The sequence below is a fragment of the Bombyx mori genome, chromosome 8, assembly GCF_030269925.1.
Source record: "Bombyx mori chromosome 8, ASM3026992v2".
Lineage (NCBI taxonomy): Eukaryota > Metazoa > Arthropoda > Insecta > Lepidoptera > Bombycidae > Bombyx > Bombyx mori.
In genome coordinates, this window is record NC_085114.1 from 10,515,728 (window position 1) to 10,542,861 (window position 27,134).

Below are 27,134 nucleotides of genomic sequence, written 5' to 3' on the forward strand. Positions count from 1 at the left end.
AAACTGCTACTACTATCTATGGTTCGAATTTTGAATTTTATAGTTTCCTCAAGCTTGTAAACCAATCCACAATTTAAATAAATCGTTTTTATTAAAGTATCTGTACTTACATACTAGAAGCGATTTAAAAATACTGTTATAAAAACAATATGACTGTTGGGGAAACAGGCCAAAATTTGCCATGGTATGAACTATCATTAACAATGATTTAAACAAAAAAATCATAACTCAATATATTTTACTACGACGATTAACACTTTGTTTTTACGCAGGGTTGAAAAATATCGCCCAAAAAGATTGGATGATTTAGTATCTCATGATGATATAATAAAAACAAGTAAGTATAAATTTCTGAAACTAATGATCACATTATTTTAAAGAGACTATCAAATTTAAGGCTATAAAAATTGGACTTGAATCAGGTTGATATTAAGTTGCTAACCGTAATACGAATACCTTATAACAGTTAATGCATAAACCCCCTCTTCGTACCAGTATGTTTTGTACATTGTAACATAAAGTAAAGGATTTTTCTTTTTGTTCTTCTAGAGTACTTTGTTTACATCTTAATTGAGGCAGCAGCCTTCCAACCACTACATCCCTATTTTTGTGAGATTAGGTACTAGCCCTAGTACAGTAATATATGTATTTACTGAGATTAGAATATTGTCATTACAGTAAATCAATTTATGAAAGAGAATCAGCTCCCACATCTACTATTCTACGGTCCTCCTGGAACCGGGAAGACATCTACCATTCTAGCCTGTGCCAAACAAATGTACACTCCACAGCAATTTAGTTCGATGGTATGTAAATTTTTAGACCAGTTAATTAACAGCAAAATTAAGAATCTGATTAGCATTTTTAAATAGTTGGTCATAAATATCGTAATTAAGTTACTTAGATTGCATCTAAGTAGCAATATAATTCAATAAGCAATATAATTCCTTATAAAATATAATTCCTATCTGAAAAAATCTGTATTAAAGAACCTAAAATGATAGTTGCTTTAATGAAAATTTACTGATTGCACAATACAAGGTGTACTAAAACCATTCCTGGAAATGAAGACAGGTTGCTGACTCTTAAATTAAAGCATCATACCAACAAAATATTTTATTTATTTATTCAATGACAATAAAAAACTAATATGTGGTATTGGAGGTTTTTTTAAAATACAGAGGATGGCTATAAGCTTCTTTTACATTGATTTTTTTGTTTACTGAAACAACAAGCATAGTTATAATATAGAATAGTTTATAGCATAGAATAGTTTGGTCCTAGTTTTGCTTTGGGTAAAGTTTTTACATCCTATATATTTATACACTAAAAATCAACTGGGTTTCTTGTTTGCAATTATTGCATTGCTCTGGGATTTAGGAAAAATAAACTATTTAATGTAGTTTACATTCAGAGATAGGAATGGGAGATGTTTATCTGCTATTTTCTTACTTACTGCTAGTAACCTCTAGGGGCTATACCAGCTACAGCAAAAGTGTAGGTGAGTTCACAGAGCTTCATTTCAGAGACCTTGTTAACATCTACTCTAGCAAGAGCAGGGCTTAGCTGAGTTACCTAATAGAGCAAGAATAATAAGAGGAAATTAATAATGTTAGTGGCCATTCGAGAGGTAGCTAGGAGGAAGCAACATTATAATAAATGTTTAAAACTGCTAAGTTGCATGTCTTATAAACAAAAGTAGGCTGATCGTGAAATTTCATTAACAGGTGTTGGAACTTAATGCTTCTGACGATAGAGGCATTGGCATTGTTAGAGGTCAGATACTCAGTTTTGCCTCAACAAGGACTATATTTAAAGCAGGACCTAAATTAATTATACTTGATGAAGCTGATGCTATGACAAATGACGCTCAGAATGCACTAAGGAGAAGTGAGTAAAAACAGCTAACAACTATGTGCTGTTGTAAATCTTTTTTTTGTTCATTTTGGCATCAGGATTTTTTTAGAACAAATTTCGTGCAAAATATTGCAAACAAAATTACTTTGAATCATGTGAAAGCGATGTGCATTCATAAAACCGGAGGCGCTTGTACCTAAAAGTGTCAGAAATTAGATATTTCATACGTGACTTCCAAAAATGCCTTTATATATGCATTACTTCAATCTAAATCAATACGATTGAGAATAAAGAGGCGAATTAGATTCCAAGAGGATCAAGATTTGCAACCTCGTTTTTGGGAATTTTTAGTTTCAGATGGTTTCATTCCGACGAAAAAATAAGTTAACTCCATATTTACTATTATAATTTGCGTAATTACTGGTGGTAGGACCTCTTGTGAGTCCGCACGGGTAAGTACCACCGCCCCGCCTATTTCTGCCGTGAAGCAGTAATGCGTTTCGGTTCGAAGGATGGGGTAGCCGTTGTAACTATACTGAGATCTTAGAACTTATATCTCGAGGTGGGTGGCGCATTTACGTTGTAGATGTCTATGGGCTCCAGTAACCACTTAACACCAGGTGGGCTGTGAGCTCGTCCACCCATATAAGCAATAAAAAAAAAAAACTTATTGCCTTCTCAATATAGTGTTCGGCGTCGAACTTTTTTTTAGCATTGTTGGTAAACGTGTTCAAGGCTCACTTGCTGTAAAGTGGTTACCGGAGCCCAAAGACATTGCAAGGTCAACGCCGCTACCTAGTATAGTATAACGAGGCGCCAGTCGAAGACTCAGTTGAGGAGAATAATAGTTTCATTTAGCTATTAATACTACTTCCTTAAATAGCCTTTAAATGTATTAAGTTTTTTAAATAAATAAAGCTAAATGTCCAAAAAAATTAATGTATAATATATAGCTGATAACTAATATAGAAATTTTCGAGTGATTAGTTACCATAGAAACCAAATTACACACAAATAAAACAGAAGAATTTTCAAATATTTCTTTACTTAATTGCTCTATTAAAAAATGTCACGAAAATTATTGAGTGATATATAAAAGTGTTTTCATAAAGTACTTTTAAAGTTGAGACAAATTGGAGTTATGTCAGATAGCGATGATAATGAAGTTCAGGGTCAAACAATCAAGATCACTGTTGTCGGTGAACCCGCGACTGGAAAGGTAAGTGTAAGTTATTCCTTAATGAATAAATAAATAAATAAATAAATTCACAATTGAATAAACCGCTGTACTAAATTTTAGATTACTACCTATGAGATTGTTTACAGACTAGTTTATGTACACGCTATCTGGGGAGCAATGCGAGTTATACAGGTGGAACTCAAGGAGCTGAAGTGATGGCCGGCCAGTGTCTGGGGCTCCGCCCCCCTGTGCCTCTGCAGTTGTGCGATGTGGCCGGTAACGCAATTCATACAAAAATGCTGGCTAATTACTTGTATGCCTCTGATGTAAGATTTATTAAATATTTAATTTTATTCTTGAATACGACGCACACGTATTTCTAGTATTAATATTTACTATCAAGCTATAAAGATCTTGAAAACACTTGTTTAATGTTTGTATTGTTGAACTGTTTACTTATATTTAAAGATTTATTATAATAATTTTAGGCATTTATTCTACTATGATAAATACAGAACTTCTGTAGTAAAGGAATGTTGAGGGGTTTTATTGCGAGGGATATAGTATCAAATTATGCTGACTTTATCGCAAATTCTATAAGTTTATCAAAATATTTTGTTACGAAAACACAGTTATAGAACATACTTCATGGTTATAATAATAATTATATATGGTTATGATATAGAAAAATTAAAACATAAAATTAAAACCGTGTACGATCATACCTTTGTATTATTAAAAGTTCAATTATTGATGAATAATTCTTATGATATGAATTGTGTACCTTCGTAAGAGTTCGAAGTTTATAGTCCGAACGTGGTTGAGTATAGTATACCTTTGAATTCTTCGGTATTGATTTTGATATCTGATTGAATTTTTAAGGGTAATGTTTATACCGTTCAACTTTACTCGATCTATTTCAATATTTCGTATCAATTCAATATACTGCATCACTGAATCATCAAATTTCAGATTATACTCTTCGTGTACGACTTGACAAATTTGCAAAGTTTTGAGAAACTGAAATTGTGGGTTTCAACTATTAAGAACATTATTGAATCAGAAACAAAGAAACCTCTGTTGGCATTGTTTGGTAACAAATCTGATTTGGAACACCAGAGGGCCGTCAGAATATCGTGCGTGCAAAAGTTTGCATCCGAACATTTGTTGGAAAATTTCAAAGGTTCAGCGAGAACCGGAGATATGGTAGGTAATGATAAATACTTTCAACTATATTTTGATTGTCTTTGATGAGACAAAAAATATCATTTCATTACATAAAAGTTGAACAATATGGTATGTTTTTATTTCGAGGTGGACTGACTAGGCATTCTAACTGAATGTGGCTAGTGCCGAATATAATATTATTGGCCATGTTGCTGAAATGTTGCCCGGTAAAATAGTACCGGTTTAATCGGAGTCTTTGAAAATACTAAAGTCACCTTAACAAAAGTAATGAAACAATGAAAAAACACATGACATGCTTTAAGGAGCGCTATTGTGTTTGGAAATTCGCGTAAAATATGACTTTATAATTTCCAGGTTAATACTCTCTTCACGACTTTAGTAAGTAGAGTAATGGGAGTGAAAGTGAGTCGACTGCCGCATTCGTCGGTCAACACAAAGTCGCCTGTGCTCAAGGAGAACGAAATAAATTGTCATTCACCGCTGCCCCTGCAAGCCGAGCCCACTCATACTCTCATCATGAATAGAAAAGCGTTGAGGAAAATCCAATGGAAAGCCTCTTCGACAGTTTGTTCTGTACAATAAAATAAGTTGTTTAAATGTTGTATTTTATTTAAAAAAAAAAAAAAAAAGTTTCTTAACACGTTGACTGCCATGTAGGTTACTGGTGCCACACGCGGCGCTCTAAAGTAATCAGGTTGATTTTTGTTATTAAAATTTGGCCTTTTATTTGTTAATGTATGTTTCAGTCTTTTAGATCTCTTAGAAATAGATTCATCCTCAGTATCTTCGGATTCGTTTAGCTCAGAGTCTACTAGATATTCCTTTGTAAGAAGAAATAGACATAATTACTTGAGTGCGCCGCGTAAGACATCGGTGACCTTCATGGCAGTCAACGTGTTAATAAATTAATCACGGATTATTTTGTTGGCTCATTGTTTCGAGTGTTTTGAACAAATTAAAAGTTACTAGGTACTTCTATAATCACAGATTTCGCCAAGACTACGCTTTCGACAAATAATAAACAATATATTTTAACCTATTTTAAATTTGACCACGGACTACCAGCAATAAGAAAAGTTTGACAATAAACAAATAGTATGCATACGTGTGTGTGTCAAATACATGGTAGTTGATGGTAGTGTGTGTGTGGTGGTCGTGGCACCGACGACCGCCAGTCCGGCATCCCGAGGGGGAGGGTGATGGGAGAGATGTGCTCCGCACTAAACGCTTCACTTTCCCCCCTTTGCCTCTTCATGAGTTCTGTCTCATGCGAGGTTTGGACGTTGGTTGTTGAGCGACAGGAGGTTTAGTCAGTTCGACTCTGACATACCCCACCCTCCATCCCCATCCCCAGTGGAGGACGGAAGTCCGGCGATTTCCTCCTGACCAAAAAAAAAAAAAAAGTTGATGGTAGTGTGTGTAATGATTTTTTTATCGATTTAATGTATTTTTAATGCATAATTAAAAAAAAATATTAACATTCTGCACTCCTTCTCTATATTCCCTATAAGTGTGGAAAATTTCATACTCCTCTGTCCGCGCAATTTTCGTAAAAAGGTACCTATACAAAGTTTTTGCTTCACGTATTAATATATAGATTCTCGTACGTTTCAGTTATAGAGAAGTACACCGAGAATGTAAGGTTTTGCATAATATGCAACTACCTGGGTAAAATTATTCCAGCATTACAGTCGCGGTGTACGCGATTTCGTTTTGCCCCTCTCAAGCAAGATCAAATTGTGCCGAGATTACAAGAAATTGTCACAACGGAAGGGTACGTGTTTCAAATTCATTGATTATATCAGTCTCGCATTTTATTTGTCGTCTCTGCAGTTTTGCACACTATTGCAACGAAAACACGTTATTTTTATTGCATTGACTTTTCTTTGAAGTGCATGAATAATCTTACCAAAACGTCACACGTAAAAATTAAAATCTTTGATGCTTCTTAATTAACTTCGCGCCAATTAATTTTTAGAATTATTAATTATTTTAATATTACATCAACTATTCTTATACAAATATGTACACAAGCGAATTGCGCGATTTTAGCATTTGCAGATAGTATTAACATCTTTACGTAATCGTTTTCAAAGCATTGTTAATTTGTATTACTACCGACTCAGAAAATCAGTAGTTGGTATTAACTTGAATATCCAATGATTTCAGTGTAAAAATGTCAGAGGGCGGAATGAAGGCGCTTCTCACCTTGTCCGGGGGTGATATGAGAAAGGTTTTGAATACGCTTCAAAGCACGTGGCTGGCGTATCGTGACGTCACCGAAGATAATGTTTACACTTGCGTCGGCCACCCCCTCCGCGCCGATATCGACAGCATACTCAATTGGTTGCTAAACGAAAATGATTTTTCCGCCTGCTTTAAATGTATCCTTTATACGTACCTACAGTAGATTGGGGGGAATAGAGACTAGAGTTAGAATAGGGACAAATCGGGGATGTCACAATACTTTTGTTGAGTTGTTAGATTTAACTTTGTTGAACTGAAAATGACTTTTATTTAGTGTTTAAGAATATGAAATAGTTTCATTTAGTCATCAAAGTTTTGTAACACGTTAAAGATATTAAAAAGTTAATTATCTAAAGTTAGGTACCTACCTACCTAACAACCAAATAGTGCCAGCCCTATCGAAAATCTATTGACCCCATAGATAACCTGATTCACCCCAAAGCCAAGGTGAATCGGGTCAAGCTAGCTTTTTCAGTTTCTGTGTATATTTTGTAATGAACTACATATGTATAATAACATTAATAATCATTGATAATTTGTTTTGGATTTGGAAAGGATCCCGATTCCCCCAATCAGCGATAAAACGTTTATTCAATTAATTTATTAAATAATCAGGACTCAAATAATTTCCTTAGATTGTTAAATAGCCATACAAGACTTGAAGATTGCAAAAGGATTAGCACTGAGCGATATATTGGCTGAAGTCCATACTATCATACAGAGAGGTAAGTAAGAAGTTGTTATTAAATTATCAATAATAATAATAATTATAATAGGTAAAATTTAATCTCTGTGTAATCAATAAATCAGTAAATTTGCTTTTGTTGAAGTGATGTTCAAAATAACAAAACGATATAGTCAGTAATGCTTATTTATTCGTATTCTGTAATCGCAGTCACTTAGATTCGGATAAATATTTGTGCAGTTGTTGTTTTTAATTTGAATGATATTTCAAGCGCGTTGCTATCAACTTGTTGTCATAAACCCATTATTGTATAATATCCACATGTGGTATTGGAAGACGTAGCGTGGGTAGGCCTCCCACAAGATGAGCCGACGATCTATTGAGGTTTGCGGGGATCCGCTCTATGCCGGCAGCGCACGACCGGTCTTTGTGGCGAGGCTTGGGGGAGGCCTATGTCCAGCAGTGGACCAGTCCATGGGCTCATAAGAAGAAGAAGAAGTGGTAAATATCCACATTTCAGTGATCCCAGTAATGTTCAGCGTCAACCCTCTGTCCTCACGCCAATAAAACGTGATGTTCACAGTGAAACTGCCTCCAGAAGTATTAGTGTCATTGCTCATAAAGATGTCAGACGCTGAAGCGAGGTTGGCGAGCGGAAGCAGCGAGCGGGTTGAACTTGCCGCGCTCATCGCGAGCTTCCAGATCGCTAGGGATCAAGTCAAACTAGACACAGAAGTTTCGTAGAAAAAACGTTAGTTTTAAAATCAAACTAAAAATGTAAGATATCTGCGACATACCTTTTATTGTGATGATAATAATATTATGTTAATTAAATTTAAGTAACTTTCAAATAAATGTGTTTTATTTCGTTCAGAAACCCCACTGAATTAAAGATTATCTTTTATGTATGTATGTCGGCGCTGCACTGCTATTTACCTAACTAAGATGTGTTAAAATTAACTGTTTAACTCCAAGGCTTGTAACTATTCAGGGGAATTCATGAACGAACTACCCCCACTGCTCTACATAAATATGTAGGTTCACGACGAAGGGAAAGATCTTCCACCGAGCGGGCGATATTTGACGGCCCGAATGTTGTTGTTCGGAACTTGTATATATGCAAGCTTATGTTGAAAATGTAAGCGAGATTCAGGCATATGTCAAATATCTTGCGTTCTGTGATGGCTACCGCCACAAATACCAGTGACTGTTGCCGCACAATTCGCTCCGTCTTCATACGTATAAATATGTATATGAACATACGTGATGTACATATTATAGATACATAATGATAATATGTACCTAGTCTATAATGGAATTATTCAACGAAGCTTTCACCGACAAACACGACAAGCCCGTAGGACTTAACGGGCTAAAACCGTTCTACACGGGAGCCCTCTTGGACGTCACAAAAGCGTTCGACAAAGTCTGGCACAGCGGTTTGATTTTCAAACTGTTCAACATGGGCGTGCCGGACAGTCTCGTACTCATCATACGGGACTTCTAGTCGAACCGCTCTTTTCGATATCGAGTCGAGGATACCCGCTCCTCACCGCAACCGCCCACGGCTGGAGTCCCACAAGGCACCACAAGGTCCCACAAGTCCTACAAGGCAAGAGGACGAATCCTCTCTCCGCTCCTATTTAGTTTATTTATTAACGACATTCCCCGGTAGCCGCCCACCCAGTTAACCTTATTCGCCGATGACAAGACTACTACTCGAGTAGAAACAAGTCCCAGACCCAATCTGCAGAGCACAGCCGTTAGCTGTTCGGGCAGCTGTTAGATAATTCCACGCTTCTGGCTGAGCCTTTGCTCGCCACCTGTCCTGGTGAAACTGGAAAGGCATCTGGGCGCCGGGCGGGAAATAATCCTTCAATTATAAAAAAAACGAGCAGGATAAAAAAAAATATGTTAATAGATTGTATATATTCAATAAATCACAATATTATAATCTATTTACTATTTAGAATTTGGGCATTCTTTATCTTATTCTTGTCCGGTGTAGAAATTTTCAGCACAAATGTAGGTAATAGGAGAAAATCCCGCATTGGGAGCGTTGAAATTTGATTAAAAAAAAGAAGACTTCAGTAAAACACAACCGTTTTACCATTACTATCGAGTTTTCACTTAATCAAATTATTCACTTATCGCAATTTATAAATCGTATCGCAGTAAAAATTTGTAATCTCAAAAGATTTCTGAGTTAACACCGCGGTTGAGTTAAGTGAAAATATATTTGGAATAACTCTTTAAAACGCGAATTAATAGTAACTGTAATGGTAATTAGTATATATAAGTATAATATAATTTAGTTTAGTCCGTTTAATTTGCTTACATGCTGTAACAATGGGCGAACTAATTAATATGCCAACACCAAATAACATCCATAATTATATAACTTTGACCTATGTTACTTTGTGGATATAAAAAAATTTTAAAATACATTAAAAAAAAATTGTTACCTAAGTATTCTTCTAACACGTGCTATCGCTGAATTCTAAGCTAGAATTTTTGTGAGTTTACCACCGTCCCTAACGTATTTGTAAAATTGTTTATAAACTTCGCTCCAAAACGTGAATCTCTCTGGGTACGGTGAGTTGTTTTTCAATACAGGAATTTCCTTCAACACGATATGATTTCTAGAGCAGTTGCTTTCTGTCCAGCATATACCCATGTCACAGGACGGGGTTGGATTTCTGAAAAATCATAAATTCACTACTTCAAAAACGTTCAAACTATTCAAGTTTTGTAAAATTCTTAATTGAAAATAGGTATATAAAATGTAAAAAACAGGAAGAACGCGGCTTTAAAAAATATAAAAGTTTCATAAATATTGCGGAATTATGTAGGGAAAAAAAATATTTACAATTATTTCAGATATAAATACTTTTGTTTGAGAGCTTACCCGAATTTTATAAAATTGGACATAACTGATACCATAATATTCAATACGTGTCTACTTTTGTTATCCAAAGTTTTTAGGTTTTCTTTAGTTGCATTAGTGACAAATAAATATCCTAATTCATCGCTGTGGCAAGTTCCAGGGTACTGAATATCGTGATATAGTTTACCCCAGTTCAAATCACCGTCGAAATCAAATTCGTAGTAAAAAACTTTGTTGCTTTGTGGGTTTCTTTTGTGTAAATAAATGAAATAGTCGACTTTATGCGTGAATGCTATGTCCGAAAATATTCGAAAGTATTTGTTTAAAGCACTCGTGTCTGTAGAATTAAAATACAATTCTTTGATGGATTGCACTAAGTTTCGAAATTCTGTAGAGTTCCGTGGATATTCAATATCGTTTGGAACTGTTAAATGAATGTTATTCTCCAAATCGTTTAACAGTGTTTTGTTATTTACTATTTTATGGTAAAATGTAATCCCTTCTAAAGAATTAATTCCCGCTAATACGGGTACATTTTGAATTAATCCCTTTTTTACCATAGAGGTTGGATCTTCAGTTAAGAATGCATCAGCAGAATCTGGTTCAATAGTAGGCACGAATGGTGCAAAAGTAATGATGGGATTTCTGCTTTTTTTGTACATATTTTCTTGAGCATCAACTATATCAAAGGGGTTAACCGTTTTTAAGTTTTGCAACAAAACATCGCTATCATTGATTGATAACCCTAAACCACTAGCTAATTCTCTAGCGTTCTCTATTGGATATCGTTGCAGAAACCTGAAATTCAGTGCACTCCCACTGAACATTATTACACGATGAATTAATCCTGTGGTTTTTCTGGACAACATTAAATAATTCGCCATTGAACTCCCAGAGCTGTTTCCGCCAACAGTTATTTTTGTTGAATCTCCTCCAAACTTGCATATATTCTCCTTTACCCACTGAAGGGCTAGTACAAGATCTTTTAGTCCATTATTTCCAGATGCTCCAGGTGTTTTGAGCGATAAAAATCCTAAAGCTCCCAATCTGTTGTAATGGTTTTATGTAATATGTTAATCATTTTATTCATCGAATAATAACCAAAACTAAAATTAAAAATTTATCCGTTACTTGCTCACCTGTAGTTCATTGTAACTACTATTATTCCCTTTTTCATAAAGAAATACGGGTCGTAAATAACATCAGAATCTTTAGATAAAATTCTATATGCTCCCCCATGTATAAAAGCAAATACAGGTAAGTGGGATGTGTTTGTTTTTTTTACGGGAACGTAGACATTGATTCTTAAACAATCTTCTCCCATTTGATGTTTCTTGTAGGCACCCTCTGGTTGAATACAAACTGGACCGTTTGAAGAAGCATTTAAAACGTGAGTCCATTTTTTTTTGGTAACTGGAGGCTAAAAGTTGGAAATGCAATCGACTTGTTAATAAAATTATGAGTAGGTATTTAAGTACGTTCAGTTAAATTCAAAACTGTATGCACTCATTGAAAAACGGGGAAATTCTAAAATAATGACGCTATTTAAGCAAGAATAAATATTTGGGATAAAGAGTAGGTCAAATCCTTTAAATAAAATCGTTTAAACCATACCAATATAAAGTATGTTCAGATAGTATTATGAGTAACTCGAAAGGCTCGTAGAAGGCGTGAGAATTAACTAAAGTGATTAATGAGTTCGAAAAAGAAAGTATAATCTTCGGACTATGGTGAACAAAGAATGTAATTCTAGCGTGTAGTTAAAGATCCGATTTAGTTTACTTGAACGTCTTTCATGAACACGAAACGAGTACTGTTGGTTACGCGCGGATTAGTAATAGGATGCTAATGAATTATTGGGATGGCGCCACCTTTGGAGTTTGTTAGTTACTATTTTTTTTTTTTTTTTTTTTTTTTTTTTTATTGCCCTTGTAGGCAGACGAGCATACGGCCCACCTGATGGTGAGTGGTTACCGTCGCCCATGGACTTCAGCAATGCCAGGGGCAGAGCCAAGCCGCTGCCTACCGTTTAATACTCTCCACAAGCCTCGTTTGAAGAAGGACATGTCATAGCGCTCGGGAAACACCGTGGAGGGGAGCTCATTCCATAGCCGGATGGTACGTGGCAAAAAAGACCTCTGGAAACGCACTGTGGATGACCGCAGTGGCTCCAGGTAGTATGGATGAACTCTACTCCGGTGGCGGGCGGTGCGATGGTAAAAACGAGATGCCGGTATCATCTCGAACAATTCCTCAGAGCACTCCCCATGGAACATACGGTACAAAATGCAGAGGGAACCGAAGTCCCTCCGCAGACCCAGAGGCTCCAAACGATCCGTGAGAATGGGATTATCGACAATCCGAACGGCCCTCCTCTGTATGGAGTCAAATGGAAGAAGCTGGTATTTGGGAGCCCCGGCCCAGAGATGGGAGCAGTACTCCACGCGAGGCCGGACTTGTGCTTTATAAAGCAAAAGCCTTTGTCCAGGCGTGAAGTACCGCTTCGCTCTGTTGAGGACTCCCAGCATTTTGGACGCCAACTTGGCTTTGCCTTCCAGATGACTCCGAAACTGGACATCGCTCGAAATCTCGACCCCAAGTATCCCAATACTCTGGGAAGGTTGCAGGGATACTCCTTGGAATTGCGGCGCCATGACAAAGGGGTCCTTCTTCGCAGTGAACGCGCAAACTTGTGTCTTTATCGGGTTGAATTGAACCAAGTTCAATTCACCCCATTCGGAGACTCGCCTCAGAGAGTTCTCCACTTCAGACACAAGTTTAGATCGTCTCTCTTGCACCGCGCTCCGAGAGAGACTCTGATGGCCGATATATCGCGCATCCCCCGTGCTGTCATCCGCATAGCAATGCATGCCATCAATAGACAGCATGTCATTGATATACAGGATGAAAAGCGTGGGGGAGAGCACCGAACCTTGTGGAACGCCAGCGTTAATGGTCATGGTATCAGAGCAGTCACCGTCTACAACGACCATGATGCTCCGCCCATCCAAAAAGCTAGCGATCCACTTGCAGAGACCCTCGGGGATTCCGTAAGATGGTAGCTTCGACAGAAGTGCCCTATGCCAGACCCTGTCGAAGGCCTTCGCGATATCAAGGCTCACAGCAAGAGCCTCGCCCTTGCTCTCCAAGGCTTCAGCCCACCTGTGAGTAAGGTATACGAGAAGATCGCCAGCTGAGCGACCGTGACGGAAACCGTACTGTCGGTCACTGATCAGCTGGCGATCTTCAAGATACTTCAGGAGTTGTATATTTATTATTCGCTCCATCACCTTGGAAAGCAAGGAAGTTATCGCGATAGGCCTATAGCTCGATGGGTCCGACCGGTCACCCTTCTTGGGGATAGGGTGGACGTGGGCGGTCTTCCATGAAGACGGAACCCTGTTAGCGCAATAAGAGAGGCGATACAGACGCGTTAGCGCAGGCGTCAGCTCAGGGGCGCACGTTTTCAGAACCACTGCGGGGATGCCGTCTGGCCCACTCGACTTATGGACGTCCAGGAGTCGGAGTTCCCGCCTGACTGCACACTGTGTAAAGCAGATCTCCGGCAGGGAACTATCACACCGGGGGATGTTCGGTGGTGTGGCACCCCCGTCGTCCACGGTCGAGTTCGAGGCGAAGAGTTTGACCAGAAGGTCAGCCTTCTCTTTCGCACTATGGGCCAGACTGTCATCGGACTTTCGCAGTGGTGGGAGACTAGACCTGCAAAAGTTTCCTTCTGCGGCTTTGGCGAGCGACCAAAAAGCACGGCTCCCAGAGGGATAGCTCTTTAGTCGCTCGCCAACTCTAGCAACGTGCTCCGACTTCGCCTTGGCAATAGCCTTCTTGTAGGACCTGGAAGCGGCGTTATATTTCCGCCTTTCCTCTGAGATGTTAGGGTCCTGACGTCTCCTGGCATTATCCCATGCCACGTATGCGGACCGCTTGAGGTGTGCAGCATCCCTGCTGGCATTGTTATACCAGGGTCTGCTGCGACCCCCAACGGGCACTTCAGAGGAGGGAATAAACAATTCCATCCCCTGGAGCACCACGTCTTTAAGACGGTCCGCACAGACGTCAGGATCAGCAGAGGAAAAGCAGAACCGCCCCCATGGGTAGGATGCGTAAAATTCACGCAATCCATCCCAATCTGCTGACAAATACTGCCAAACTCTTCGATACCTGGTCGTCGTTCGACGACTAGGACGAGAGAGTGGTGTGGCAGCACGGATAAGGCAGTGATCAGACGATCCAAGCGGAGCGTCGACCACTACACTGTATCCGGCTGGATCGGTGGTCAGCAGAAGGTCCAACAGAGAAGGCTCGTGCCCCTCAATATCTGGGACACGGGTGGGCTGTGTCACCAGCTGGGAGAGGCCGTAGGCCAGGGCGAAATCGTAAGCAGCCCGACCCGGTAGGTCAGTGGTTCTGGACCCCAACCACTCTTGGTGGTGAGCGTTAAAATCTCCAAGAACCACCACCTCCGCAGATGGGTACTGCTCAAGCACGCGGCTAGTCCCCTCTTGCACATGCTCTATCAGAGCTGAACCTGCATCACTGCTCTGGGACCTGTACAGGCACGCGTAGACTCGGGTACAACCCCCATGGTCTACGCGCAGCCACAAGAGGGACAGGTCCCGTTGTTCGAGGCCTCGTAGACGGCGACAACAGACATCAGCCCGGACGAATACACACACCCCGGCTTTACGCAGGAAGTTGTGCTCCAATACGTAGCCGGGGTATTCAAGGTACGAAGTATCATCCGGAGCAGATATCTGCGTCTCCGTCAGAAAAAGGAGGGCAGGCTGCGCCGTCTCAAGATGGTGGTGTACGGCGTCGAGGTTGCTGTGTAGGCCCCTTACATTGCTGAAATCCACATTAAATGTGGAATGGGGCATCGCCGACAAAACCCTTTTCCTTTTTTGTACTGTCATGTTTGATTTTTTTTTGTTTGGAGAGTGGGAATGGGTGGGGTAGGAAGTTCGAAGCGAAATCATGACGATACCTGAATAAAGCGCGGAACACAGTACGTGCTCGACCACGGGTTGCGTGAGAGACTGACGCAGGGCATGGAAGGGCCCCCAGTCCACCCTGCGTGCGATCGCCGGGATCCACTCCGGTCTCCGACTCCGGCACGACGACCGCACGGCAGGATTTTACACCGGTTGGCGGGACAGCTTCCCGGGGCGGAGTTTAGTAGAGACACCCGGGTTCAGGTCCCCAACTGACCGGCGGGCGGCGGCGAACACCGTTTCACTGGGTCTCCCTATACCCCCGTCAAACAATCACGTCCCGCGAGCTCGCACGCACGTCTGCTCCGCATGTTCCAGGCATCATCAAGATTCACCCCGAACAAGGAAGAGGAAAGGGAAGGAATAAAACTGGCTCTCCAACCCACACGCCGGAACACAGCTAGGCTATTTGGCGGCGGACTCTAGTTGGAGGGTGGTCGCCAGCCAGTCGGACAAGTCCTACCACCGATTATGTGTTCGGCTCCCGTTTTGCACCACCCAGGGGTCACTTGTAGGGAATCGCGGGTTAAACCTACGGAAGCGTCACGTACTAATTACCGCGACTATCCAAAGCGTGGTTCTACCCGATCGATCACGCTTTACCGCTAGCTGCCTAGATGGCGGCACTTGTATTATGTGGTGCTTGTGCTTACGAAAAGCTACGTGAGCTTCGTCACCCCCTCCCGCCGCCCGCGTGCATCCATCGCCGACGCCCGCACAACAGTCACTGGCAAGGTCTACAGGTGAGTGCAAGTTCTTTTAATTTATTGCCATTTTATTGCTGCTTCCGTGTAATCATTCGCCCGCCCGCTCGCTTATGTGTATTTAATTTATATCTTTAGTTTGATTACTAGCATTTTGTTTACCGCTATATAGTTTTACCGCTCCGCTAATTATAAGTGACAAACATTTGTCACATACCGCTTAGGACGGCTATTTACACGCCTTTCTACAACCCCGCTTTATATGCTCCCGCCGCAGGAGGGCTATTTACACGCCCCCTTGCTACCCCATAGTTTGGTCCTGCGAGCCTGGATTAGATCCAGCTTAAATTTTAATTAAAATTAGAATTAATTTATGATTACCCCCATTCGCCATTTTGTTACTGTATTGTATTGTATGTAAAAGTTAATTACATTCATCGCTATTAGTAGTAATAACTCGTAACCGCATATTGAATTATATTTATTAACTTAGTTCATTTAGTGTTATTTTTTAGTCAGTTATTTCATAACTTCATTATGGAAAATAGACAACTAAAGAAACTTATCGCGAAGAATAATTTAGTATTTGCACAAATCAATGATTTATATAATAAATCAAAAAATATTTCGGAGTTTGATTCGGAATTAATTGAAACTTTTCTTGCCGAATCAGAATCGATTGATGACATGCGTGTTAGATTTGAAAGCAATTTGGATGATATCAATGATTTAAATTTAAAGCAAAACCCCGAAGTTGAGCCTGAATACGCAGCTTTATCGTCTTTTGACACGTTATATAATTACGTAAGACGCGCTCGTAACAAAATTACAATTGGTAATTCGTCAAATGTAATGAGAACTACCGCCGCCATAAATGTAACATTGCCAACAATTTCACTTCCTTCCTTTGACGGACGCTCTCTTGAAGGATGGGAAACATTTTACCAGGCTTTTAAAGCTAACATTCACGATAACCCGCAACTGTCTGATGCGCAACGTGTGCAGTATTTAATGGGCAAATTAACACATAGTGCATTAAAGTTAACCGCTGGTATAATACCCACAGGTGAAACTTATAATATTATTTGGTCGAATCTAATTAGTAAATATCAGGATAAACGAGCTTTAGGATGTCATTATCTGAATAATATATTAGATTTAAAAAATTGTTCACCTACCGCAAATAGTTTAAATATGTATATCGACGCTTGAAAGGCAAACATGACTAAGCGACAATAACTGCTTTGTACAGAAACGATAGACAATAACCATATTCGATGCGCAAAAAATATATATTTCTAGGTATATTAAAATCATTTCAATCCTACAGCTACTAGCTAGATTCTACTGCAGCTAGATTCGTTAAAATAAATTTTGTTTTCAGGTATTTCAACTTTAAATTAGTCTACTGTAAAGTTCACGCATTGTCGCTTAGTCGTGTTTGCCTTTCAAGCGTCGATATTGAAAAAATTTCATCTTCGATTGCCGCTTTAAAACAATTAAATTTACTTGATTTGACTGATTTTATTTTATTACAATGCTCACTGAGAAGGTTGGATCCTCAAACTTTACATTCGTTTGAAGCATCGGTTCGTGGTATTGAAATACCCACAACTGAAATGTTTATTAAATTCATACAGGATCAAATAAAAATATTAGAACGCTCTGCACCCAAATGTAACATAGAGAAATCTAAAAATCACAAATCGTTTATTTCTAGTAGTTATAATGACCCAGTCCGCACTGAAAGGGTTAACAAACCGGTTTCGTTATCTACGTGCGATCTTTGCTCGAGCTCGCACCACACGCAGTTATATCGTTGTAATGAGTTTAAAAATATGATTTCACCGCAAGCACGTTATGATTTTATTAAATCGCACAAGGGTTGCATCAATTGTTTGAGCTTATCGCATACATTAAAAGCATGTCAATCAAAGTTAACATGCAATAATTGTAAGAAATATCATCATACTTTGTTGTGTTTTGGTAATAAACGGGCGAATCGAAAAAGTAAAAGCGTACCCAGTCCATCGAATGACTACGCTGATATGGACAGGCAGGTCAGTCGGTCGCAGGTACATGGAATTCCGAGTGATGCCGCGCGGCCCGATTACGGTCGGTCCCAGGTTCAATCTCAACCTGTTGTTCAGAGTTACGATCATCATGATGCCGCTTCGAATACTTGTTTACACTCTAACAGAACGATACAACAACAAAATAATACGACCGCTACCACGTTGACTCACAGTTCGGAAATAAAATCGAATAGTAATATTTTATTATCAACCGCTCAAATATACGCTCACTCGAATAAAGGGGAACGTAAAATAGTTAGATGTTTAATAGATAATGGTTCCCAAAATAATTTAATAACTGTCAATTGTTGTAAATTACTTAAATTACCGATTATACCTTTAAATAATTCTTATATTAGAGGTATTGGATTAACCGCTCGCCCGATTCACGGATATGTTTATTTAAATATTGAATCTAGATTTTCTCCTAATAAATATTATATTCACGCTTTAGTAGTAGACTGTATTACAGATAAATTACCCGCTTATTTTATAAATTCCTCAAATATGAATCATATACGTAATTTACCGCTTGCCGATTCAAACTGGAACGTTCCAGGTGTGATTGATATGGTGTTAGGTGCTCAGTTATTTCCATATATATACTTAGGTAATCGTATAGATACTGGCTCACTAGCGCCACCTGCCGTAGAAACAACCTTCGGTTATGTTCTTATGGGTGACGTACCTGAAGTGAGTTACACCGGCATTATGAAACCGCAGCATGATAATTTTTCTGTTATAAATGATAATAATACCTCTTTGTGACTATCTAGTACAGTTTATATTGATAATCCACCCGCTTTCGAAAATACTAAAATTCATTCTGCATTCACTTTAAATAAAACTTTCTCATCTATAACGCATAAAGACCTTGAGTCATTTTTACATAAATTTTGGGAATTAGAGGAGATTCCTCAGGAGCGTCATCTTAGCCCTGAGGAAGCCGAGTGTGAAAACAAATATATTTCTACAATTACCCGCGATAATGATGGCCGATATACGGTTGAGTTACCATTTAGTAGAAATCCCGCTGACCTTGGCAAGTCTTATACTGTTGCTCACCGCCGTTTTCTTTCGCTCGAACGTAAGTTTGTTCAATTACCCTCACTCCGCGATGATTACGATATCGTTATACAGGATTACATTAGTAAAGGTTATTTAACTGAAATTAACGACACCGCTAAGGAAACCGATAACGGTTATTATATACCGCACCATGCAGTTATCCGCCCAAGCAAGACTACCACTAAACTACGTGTAGTTCTTGATGCTAGTGCTAAAACATCTAGTGGACTGTCACTTAATGACGTCTTGCATACTGGTCCAAATTTACAGGCAGACTTATTTTTGCTTTTACTCCGCTTTCGTTTGTTCCCTGTGGCATTGTGCGCTGATGTGGAACAAATGTACTTACGCATTAGGGTGACCACAGACCACCATAAATATTTAAAAATATTGTACCGCTTTAAAAATGATAAACTTCGCATTTTCGCTTTTAACTGTCTGCCCTTTGGTTTAAAGTCATCACCTTATTTAGCAATGCGTACTATACGTCAATTAGCATCAGAAGAATGTTATCGTTATCCGGAAGCCGCTAGTGTAGCTGAGTCTCAATTATATATGGATGATCTCGTCACATCCCTACACGAAGATATTTCAGCTATCAAACTATCGAAACAACTAATTTCACTCTTTAAATCAGGAGGTTTTAATTTAACAAAATGGGCAAGTAACTCCACTGCCTTTCTTAATAGCCTTCCGGAAACGCACCGCTCTTCTGTAAGCTTCTCTGATGATGCTAATAATACCATGAAAGTTTTAGGCCTTGCATGGCTTCCCGCTAATGACTCATTTTTTATGACGAGCTCAAACACTAACGAAAAGTGCACTAAAAGAACAATATTATCTTTAGTCGCACGCTTGTTCGACGTGCTTGGTTTAGTTGCTCCAGTTATACTGTTCGCTAAATTGCTTATTAAGGAACTCTGGAATTCTAAAATAGACTGGGATGATACACCTCCAGATACAATTATTTACCGCTACTCTTCACTTGTGAAAGAGCTTCCATTGCTTTCAACTATAGCAATACCGCGCCATATTGGAGTTTTTAAAGACTGTGAAGTAAATATTGTTGCATTTTGTGATGCAAGCTTGAACGCTTACGGTTGCGTTGTTTATTTACACATTACAGATCCCACAGGAGATATTACTTTAAGATTGTTGTGCTCAAAATCAAAGGTTTCTCCGGTTAAAATAACTACATTAGCTCGCCTTGAGCTTTGTGCCGCTCTTCTTTTGTCAAAATTAGTTAAACTTATTTATAACGCTTATAATTCTTTACATCCTATCACCGCTATATACGCTTTCTCAGATTCTACAATTGCTCTTTCTTGGATTAAATCTTCCCCGCATAGATGGTCAATATTTGTAGGAAACCGCATCGCTCAAATTCAGGAGAATTTATCACCTGACCGCTTTTTTCATATTAATGGTAAGGAAAATCCTAGCGATTGTGTGTCACGAGGTCTTTTACCGTCACAAATTATTAATAACTCGCTTTGGTGGCAGGGTCCTTCTTGGGCCTGCTATCCTATTTCACAATGGCCTATTGAACCTTTTGTACCTTGTAAATCTGGAAGTGACATACCTGAAATGAAAAAATCTGTAACACTTACCGCTTTAACAGCCTGGCCACGGGACATTCGCCGATGCGAATATTCGCGCGGTGCGAACGGCGAAGCGTCTAGCGACTAAAACAAGCGCATAGAAATGTACCTAACAAGCCACGCGCACCGGCGACCGGCGAAGCGACCGGCGAAATGTACCGAGCGAATCGCGCGATGCGGCGGGCGAGCAAAACAAATGCATGAATACGGACGGCGCGAGCCACGGAGTCGAGCGGTAGTCGCGGCGAATAGTGCAGTGATTAAATGAGTTTAGTTGTTTTCGCCGCGAAAAATTAACGCCGAAATTTTTATATTTTTTATTTATTTTTTATTTTATATTTTTAAAGTCGTCGTGGCCTAACGGACGTCCGGTGCAATCGTGTTGAGCGATGCACCGGTGTTCGAATATCAGGCGGGTACCAATTTTTGTAATGAAATACGTACTCAACAACACTCAACGTTCACGATTGATTTCCACGGTGAAGGAATAACATCGTGTGATAAAAATTAAATCTTCAAAATAATAATTTGCGTAATTACTGGTGGTAGGACCTCTTGTGAGTCTACACGGGTGGGTACTACCACCCTGCCTATTTCTGCCGTGAAGTAGTAATGCGTTTCGGTTTGAAGGGTGAGGCAGCCATTATAACTATACTTGAGACCTTAGAACTTATATCTCAAGGTGGGTGGCGCATTTACGTTGTGGATGTCTATGGGCTCCAGTAACCACTTAACACAAGGTGGGCTGTGAGCTCGTCCACCCATCTAAGCAATAAAAAAATAAAATAGCTGAAATACTAGCTAGACCAGCTATTTGGAAGTCTAGCCACCCAAAGTATTTCTCGTACTTCTTGTGGAATTCTCCATCTATAGGTATACTCCGATTCTTATTCAAATCATGTACTTCACAATCTTTTCCAAATAATAGGTCCTGAACCAAAAAACTATTAATTTGTAAGCAATATCGAGATAATTTCGATATAGACATTTCGCTGTCGGACTTCCTTACTAGTCGCGGCGGCGAACGTGAGTACCCGTGGCCTGCAAACGGTGCTGCGCGAATGGTCGCCTCGCCCACCGCTTCGCTGTTCGCACCGCCGATCCCCGTGGCCAGGCCGTAACTGTTGTCGAAGATTCCCCAATATATCAACTTGGGTTGAGAATTTCGTCATGGTCAAAACTTCTTCGCTGTGTTGTTTATGTACTTCGATTTATAAGAAAATTACCGCGAAACAAGTTTGTAACCGCATTCGATTTAAATACTGCTGAGAAAGCTATTATTCGAGCTCTTCAAGCTAAATATTTTGGTCATGATATTGCCAGCATTAGAAAATTAGATTTACCTTCGAAAAATATTCGTAAACTTAGTCCATTTATTGACGAAGATGGAATTTTACGTATTCAGGGTAGACTTTCGGGCTCTGATTTACCGTTTGAAACGCAACACCCCGCTTTATTGCCAAAACACGATCACATAATAAATATTATTGTTGATTATTTTCATAATACAAACTTGCACACTGGTCCGGACCTTTTGATGTCCATTATTCGTCAACGCTTTTGGATATTGTCCGCTAGAAACGTTATAAGAAAAAGAGTGCATATGTGTAAATCATGTTTTCGTGTATCACCTTCACACCCAACTCCCATGATGGCTGACCTTCCGTCAAGCCGTGTAATGGAGGCCAAAGCTTTCTGTCACACGGGAGTAGATTACGCGGGCCCATTTAAGATAACGCTTGTACGCAAACGTGGTCATCATTCACAAAAGGCTTACATTTGCCTGTTCGTATGCTTAACGACAAAGGCTATACATATTGAGTTAGCCTCGGATTTGTCAACGGACTCATTTCTTGCCGCTTTCAAACGTTTTATATCTCGTCGAGGTCCAGTTTCTTTCATGTATTCAGATAATGGCACTAATTTTGTTGGCGCAAAGGCTCAGTTAGATGAAATGTATAAACTTCTAGTTTCAAATAATTTTATATCCGCATGGAATGATGAATTAACTAAATACCGAATCATTTGGAAGATGATCCCGCCTCGGGCTCCACATTTTGGAGGTTTATGGGAATCAAACATTAAATCCGTTAAAACTCATTTAAATAGAGTAATAGGCGCACAAATTCTCACTTACGAAGAGATGTTAACTGTGTTGAATCAAATAGAATGTCTTATGAATTCCAGACCTTTATGTCTTTTATCCGCAGATCCCAACCCCGAAATTCTCACACCCGCACATTTTTTGATGTCCACTCCTTTGCAGTATTTACCCGCGTCTGAATTGTCCGCAAATCAGATGAGTCTAACTAATCGCAAAGCGTTGTTAGATAGTTTGGTTAATTCCTATTGGAGGAAATGGAGATTAGAGTACCTGCATACGTTGCAAGTCAGACAGAAGTGGTGTACATCAGATAACCCCGTGAAGGTTGGGACAGTAGTTCTTATTCATCAAGATGACATTCCACCGCTCCGCTGGCCACTTGGCGTTATACAAGAGGTGTATCCAGGTGCCGATAACATTATACGCGTTGCTTTGGTAAAAACGAAATCTGGATTTCTTAAACGTCCAGTTGTAAAATTATATCCGCTACCGCTAGAATAAATTAGAGTACCGCATGTCATCAACCGCTTCAACTCTACTCGTAAACATCATGATGGCTTATTATTAATTAAAATTTGTTTCTTTTCAAATAACTTCCCGCTATTTAAGCTTTATGCTTCCTATCTTAGTATCTTTATATATTTGTTGAAAGTCCTGCGAACTTTCAAGGCGGGCAGGATGGTTACGCGCGGATTAGTAATAGGATGCTAATGAATTATTGGGATGGCGCCACCTTTGGAGTTTGTTAGTTACTAATTACCGCGACTATCCAAAGCGTGGTTCTACCCGATCGATCACGCTTTACCGCTAGCTGCCTAGATGGCGGCACTTGTATTATGTGGTGCTTGTGCTTACGAAAAGCTACGTGAGCTTCGTCACCCCCTCCCGCCGCCCGCGTGCATCCATCGCCGACGCCCGCACAACAGTCACTGGCAAGGTCTACACTGGCAAGAAGATTCAATCCGCGATGTTGATCGCGGATTGAATCTTCTTGAAGACTCTATTCTTACTCAGAGCCTTAGAGCGTTCACTCATGAATATGACAATGACATTTGCCACAACATTGGCAGTGACATCTCAGGTGATGTTCGATTGTCATTTCTTAACAATGCTAAATGCTTATGTAACAGCTTTCATTCTTCATGGTCCTATATTTTATGACAGCGACCTATGGACAGTATGTACCATTAAAGTAGAGTGAAGATGGCGTCTTTGAACGTTGAAGATAAGTGGCTACCGGTACCTGCTTCATTTCAGCTAGACGCAGACAATCATGGGAGGATTTGCTTCAGCAAGAAATGTCGTTAGCGTACATAGATCAAAAGCGAAAAGACGGATATCTCTAGCGCGTATCTTTAGCACAATTGGCATAAAATGTTTCAAGTGATAATTGTGGACAAGGTTTTAAGTGAAAAAAAAGCATCTGAGGATGCCAAAAGTCGTAAATAAATATCAGAGAGTAGACAGGAACTACCAGCGTAAAGCAGTTCTTTCACTCAGTCACAATTTTATTACTTAAATTATCAGTCATCAGTAGTGGAGCAGAAATGTCTGCTTGTCAGTTGCGGAAATAAAAACTGACAGAAAACTACAGTTTATCAATCAGTTTTATTTCAATTAAATAAAACATTTAATATTCCGAACAACATAGCTTCGAAAATTCAATTACAACTTAAAAAGAAAACGTGTTTCCACTTCTGTGACATACTTTTTTTATTAGCACAAAATATACGTAAAGTTTCTATTTACCTGAAATCGTAATGCACCTGTAGGATTTTCCGCATAAGGAATGCCACGATAAGCAATATATGACACGTTCTCGTGAGTAACGAGACTTCCTCTAACAGGCCCATTAGATGTTATGATAACTTTTGCATTTATTGTATTTAATACAAGAATTAAAACTGTAATTAAATAAAATGTATTCGACATTTTAACGTCCGACAAAACAGCTGTATAAGAATCAACAACAGTAAATAAAAAAATGTAAATGTATAGGACTGTATAACTGCTATTAAAAGTATTTGCATTTAGAGTTCCGTAAGTCAATAAGAATATTAATTTCCAACAAACTTGAGAAATAAATACAATTTCGCTGTAGCCTATGCACTGAAGTATTTTTATTATTGTACAATAATGCAATTTAATATTATATTTTTTTACATTCTAGTCATTATTAATTCGTTAATCTTATTGGAGAATGGACTTCTTATACGCTTTCACTCTGCTTGTTAGCTATTTATTTTGAATGGAAACGTAATAGTTCCTATTGCAATTTTTTTAAATGGCGTACACGGGTGATCAAGCTCCGACCCACCTGATTTAAATCGGTTACCGGAACCCATACATCATAATATGAATACCGCTATCCACCTTGAGGCACGAAGACTCAATTGTATAGTATAACGGCGGTCTCAACTCTTCAAGCCAGAACGCATAACTGTTTCGCAGAAATAGGCGGGATGGTGGTTTTGGCTAACGTTAGCTATTCGTTTGGGCTAACGATAGACGTAACTTTGAATATATTATTTGCGCGTTTGATTAGTATTACGCGATTTTAGTATTTCCTGCCCTTGTAATTTGGCCTTTTTTGGCATTCTTCATATTATAGTACTGAGACATAACTAGTCTCAAGGTCGGTGGCGGCATGTAGTTTATCAAAGGGCTTCGGTAACAGCTTAACACCTGGTGGGCCGAGAGATCGTCGATCGATCGAGATAAGCATTAAATAAAAAATAGATATTGAAAATAGACATCATTTAGTGAGATACGGAATACGGCCCCTGAAGTAGGCAATAACTACTATGTAAAATAGCAGTTATATATGATGTAGGTAGATAAAACGCTCGGTCGTAAAAACCAGATCACGTTTAATCTTATTATTATGTACTAGCGACCCGCCCTCGCTTCGCTTCGGAAACATTAAAACACACATGAAACAAAAAAAATAAAAAATAAAAAAATAAATAAAAAAAGTAGCCTATGTTCATCAGGGACAATGTCGGCTTCTAATGGAAAAAGAATTTTTCAAATCGGTCCAGTAGTTTCGGAGCTTATTCGAAACAAACAAACAAACAAACAAATCTTTCCTCTTTATAATATTAGTATAGATATAGATATGATATACAAATTATAAAAATAATATTTTTCAAACCTTATTTCACCATGAATCTCAGAAAGTTCGACTAGACCATGATTAGATTAAATTATGTTGTTAGTACACACGTCAATAGAAACATTAAATAGAAGTAACTTTTAGTTTGAATAAATACTTTACCATCTACTATATACTCAGCCCTTGTCGTCACTACGATCTCGCACAAAAGACAAAAAATGTTAAAGTTCCTGATATGAGATAATAAAACACTAAAATAAGGCATTTGCCGGAAAGATATTTAAGTGTAGGTTTTATAAATATCACGCAGGAGCCAGTCACCGTCGACGCCCTAGACACGTCCTTACGGATCCATCAGATCCAATAACCTTTGCATTAGACGCCTTCAGCTCTAACACTAGGAGCAGGCTTAGGGACCCCGGTAACCGTACTCGTCGAACTCGACAAAGAGTTCGCCGTGCAACCTAACCCATGAATCAGCTCGCTGAGTTTCTCGCCGGATCTTCTCAGCGGGTCGCGATTCCGATCCGGTAGTAGATTCATTCGCGAAGCAGCTGCTCTTGAGCTGTTAGGTCTCCTTCGGAGGCGCTCGGGTAGCTGTTAGCAAATACCACCCCTCCTGGCTGAGCCTTTGCTCGCCCACCTGTCCTGGTGAAACTGGAAAGGCCTCCGAGCCACCAGTAATCCTTCAACCATAAAAAGAAAAAAGTTTGGACTGAACGTTAGCGAATTAATCAGTGAAACGCTTTTAAAATACAAAACACACAAAATATTCTGCTTATTCTTGTCGCACGTGTCATACGGTAAGTAAATATACGACGATCAATAACCGAATTAACGTGGAAAATTTACATTCTGTTTTTGTAGTTAAGGTCTTTGATCTTGCCAGGTTAACTTCAGAATTAGAAATTCGAAATATTAGTAGGTAACATCGATTTTTTTTGTATTAAATATAAAACGTACACAATGTTGTTTTGCAAGAACAAAGATATTGTTGAAAAAGCATGTTGCATGTATTTTTCTTGGCTCTGCTGATGCGACTTACGTATAATAGTTTAATTTACTGTAATGGAACGAGGTATGAGGAAAGTTGTCAACAGTAGACCAGCGACTTGGCTGTGCCTCTAGTATTTGATAAGGTCTTTAAATGACGGTAACTACCTATCATCAAGTGGGCCGTATGCTTCTCTGCCAACAAAAGCAATAAAAAACCCATTGACTGTCGTTGTTTGTATATAGAACATTTTTTTTCCTACCTATGCTGATAGCTTTGAGAGGCTATTTCAGCTTCTCCTTTACGTGTAGGTGAGCTTACGGGGCTCTAACCGGGAGTGTTGCTAACACTGGCCCTAGCAAGAGCAGTGCTTCTCAGAATCTACCACCGGATTGGAAACGCGACCCACTGAGAAGATTC

The 27,134-nt window shown here is 39.2% G+C and overlaps 2 protein-coding genes across 6 annotated transcripts; one reads left to right on the forward strand and one right to left on the reverse strand.

The window, feature by feature from the left end:
* LOC692838 (replication factor C (activator 1) 5) lies at positions 1-8,008 on the forward strand. Of its 2 annotated transcripts, none has more exons than XM_062669552.1 (8): positions 1-184; positions 273-337; positions 679-806; positions 1,728-1,890; positions 2,970-3,076; positions 3,184-3,363; positions 4,010-4,243; positions 4,580-4,822. In XM_062669552.1, exons 1-8 carry the CDS (start codon positions 150-152, stop codon positions 4,805-4,807), a joined length of 1,140 nt encoding a protein of 379 aa, XP_062525536.1. In that variant the 5' UTR covers positions 1-149; the 3' UTR covers positions 4,808-4,822. The 2 variants fall into 2 exon arrangements, with proteins under 2 accessions (XP_062525536.1, NP_001040148.1); NM_001046683.2 differs by lacking the exons at positions 2,970-3,076; positions 3,184-3,363; positions 4,010-4,243; positions 4,580-4,822 and adding exons at positions 5,840-5,999; positions 6,395-6,609; positions 7,120-7,197; positions 7,741-8,008 and having other exon boundaries at positions 30-184.
* On the reverse strand, positions 1,104-24,593 carry LOC101736068 (juvenile hormone esterase). Of its 4 annotated transcripts, none has more exons than XM_062669759.1 (5): positions 24,355-24,593; positions 11,184-11,464; positions 10,066-11,091; positions 9,623-9,856; positions 1,104-1,575 (listed from the first exon to the last, which is right to left on the reverse strand). In XM_062669759.1, exons 1-4 carry the CDS (start codon positions 24,535-24,537, stop codon positions 9,658-9,660), a joined length of 1,689 nt encoding a protein of 562 aa, XP_062525743.1. In that variant the 5' UTR covers positions 24,538-24,593; the 3' UTR covers positions 1,104-1,575; positions 9,623-9,657. The 4 variants fall into 4 exon arrangements, with proteins under 4 accessions (XP_062525743.1, XP_037868238.1, XP_037868237.1 ...); XM_038012310.2 differs by lacking the exon at positions 1,104-1,575 and adding an exon at positions 2,886-3,068; XM_038012309.2 differs by lacking the exon at positions 1,104-1,575 and adding an exon at positions 7,328-9,030.
* Between the last annotated feature and the right edge of the window lie 2,541 nt (positions 24,594-27,134).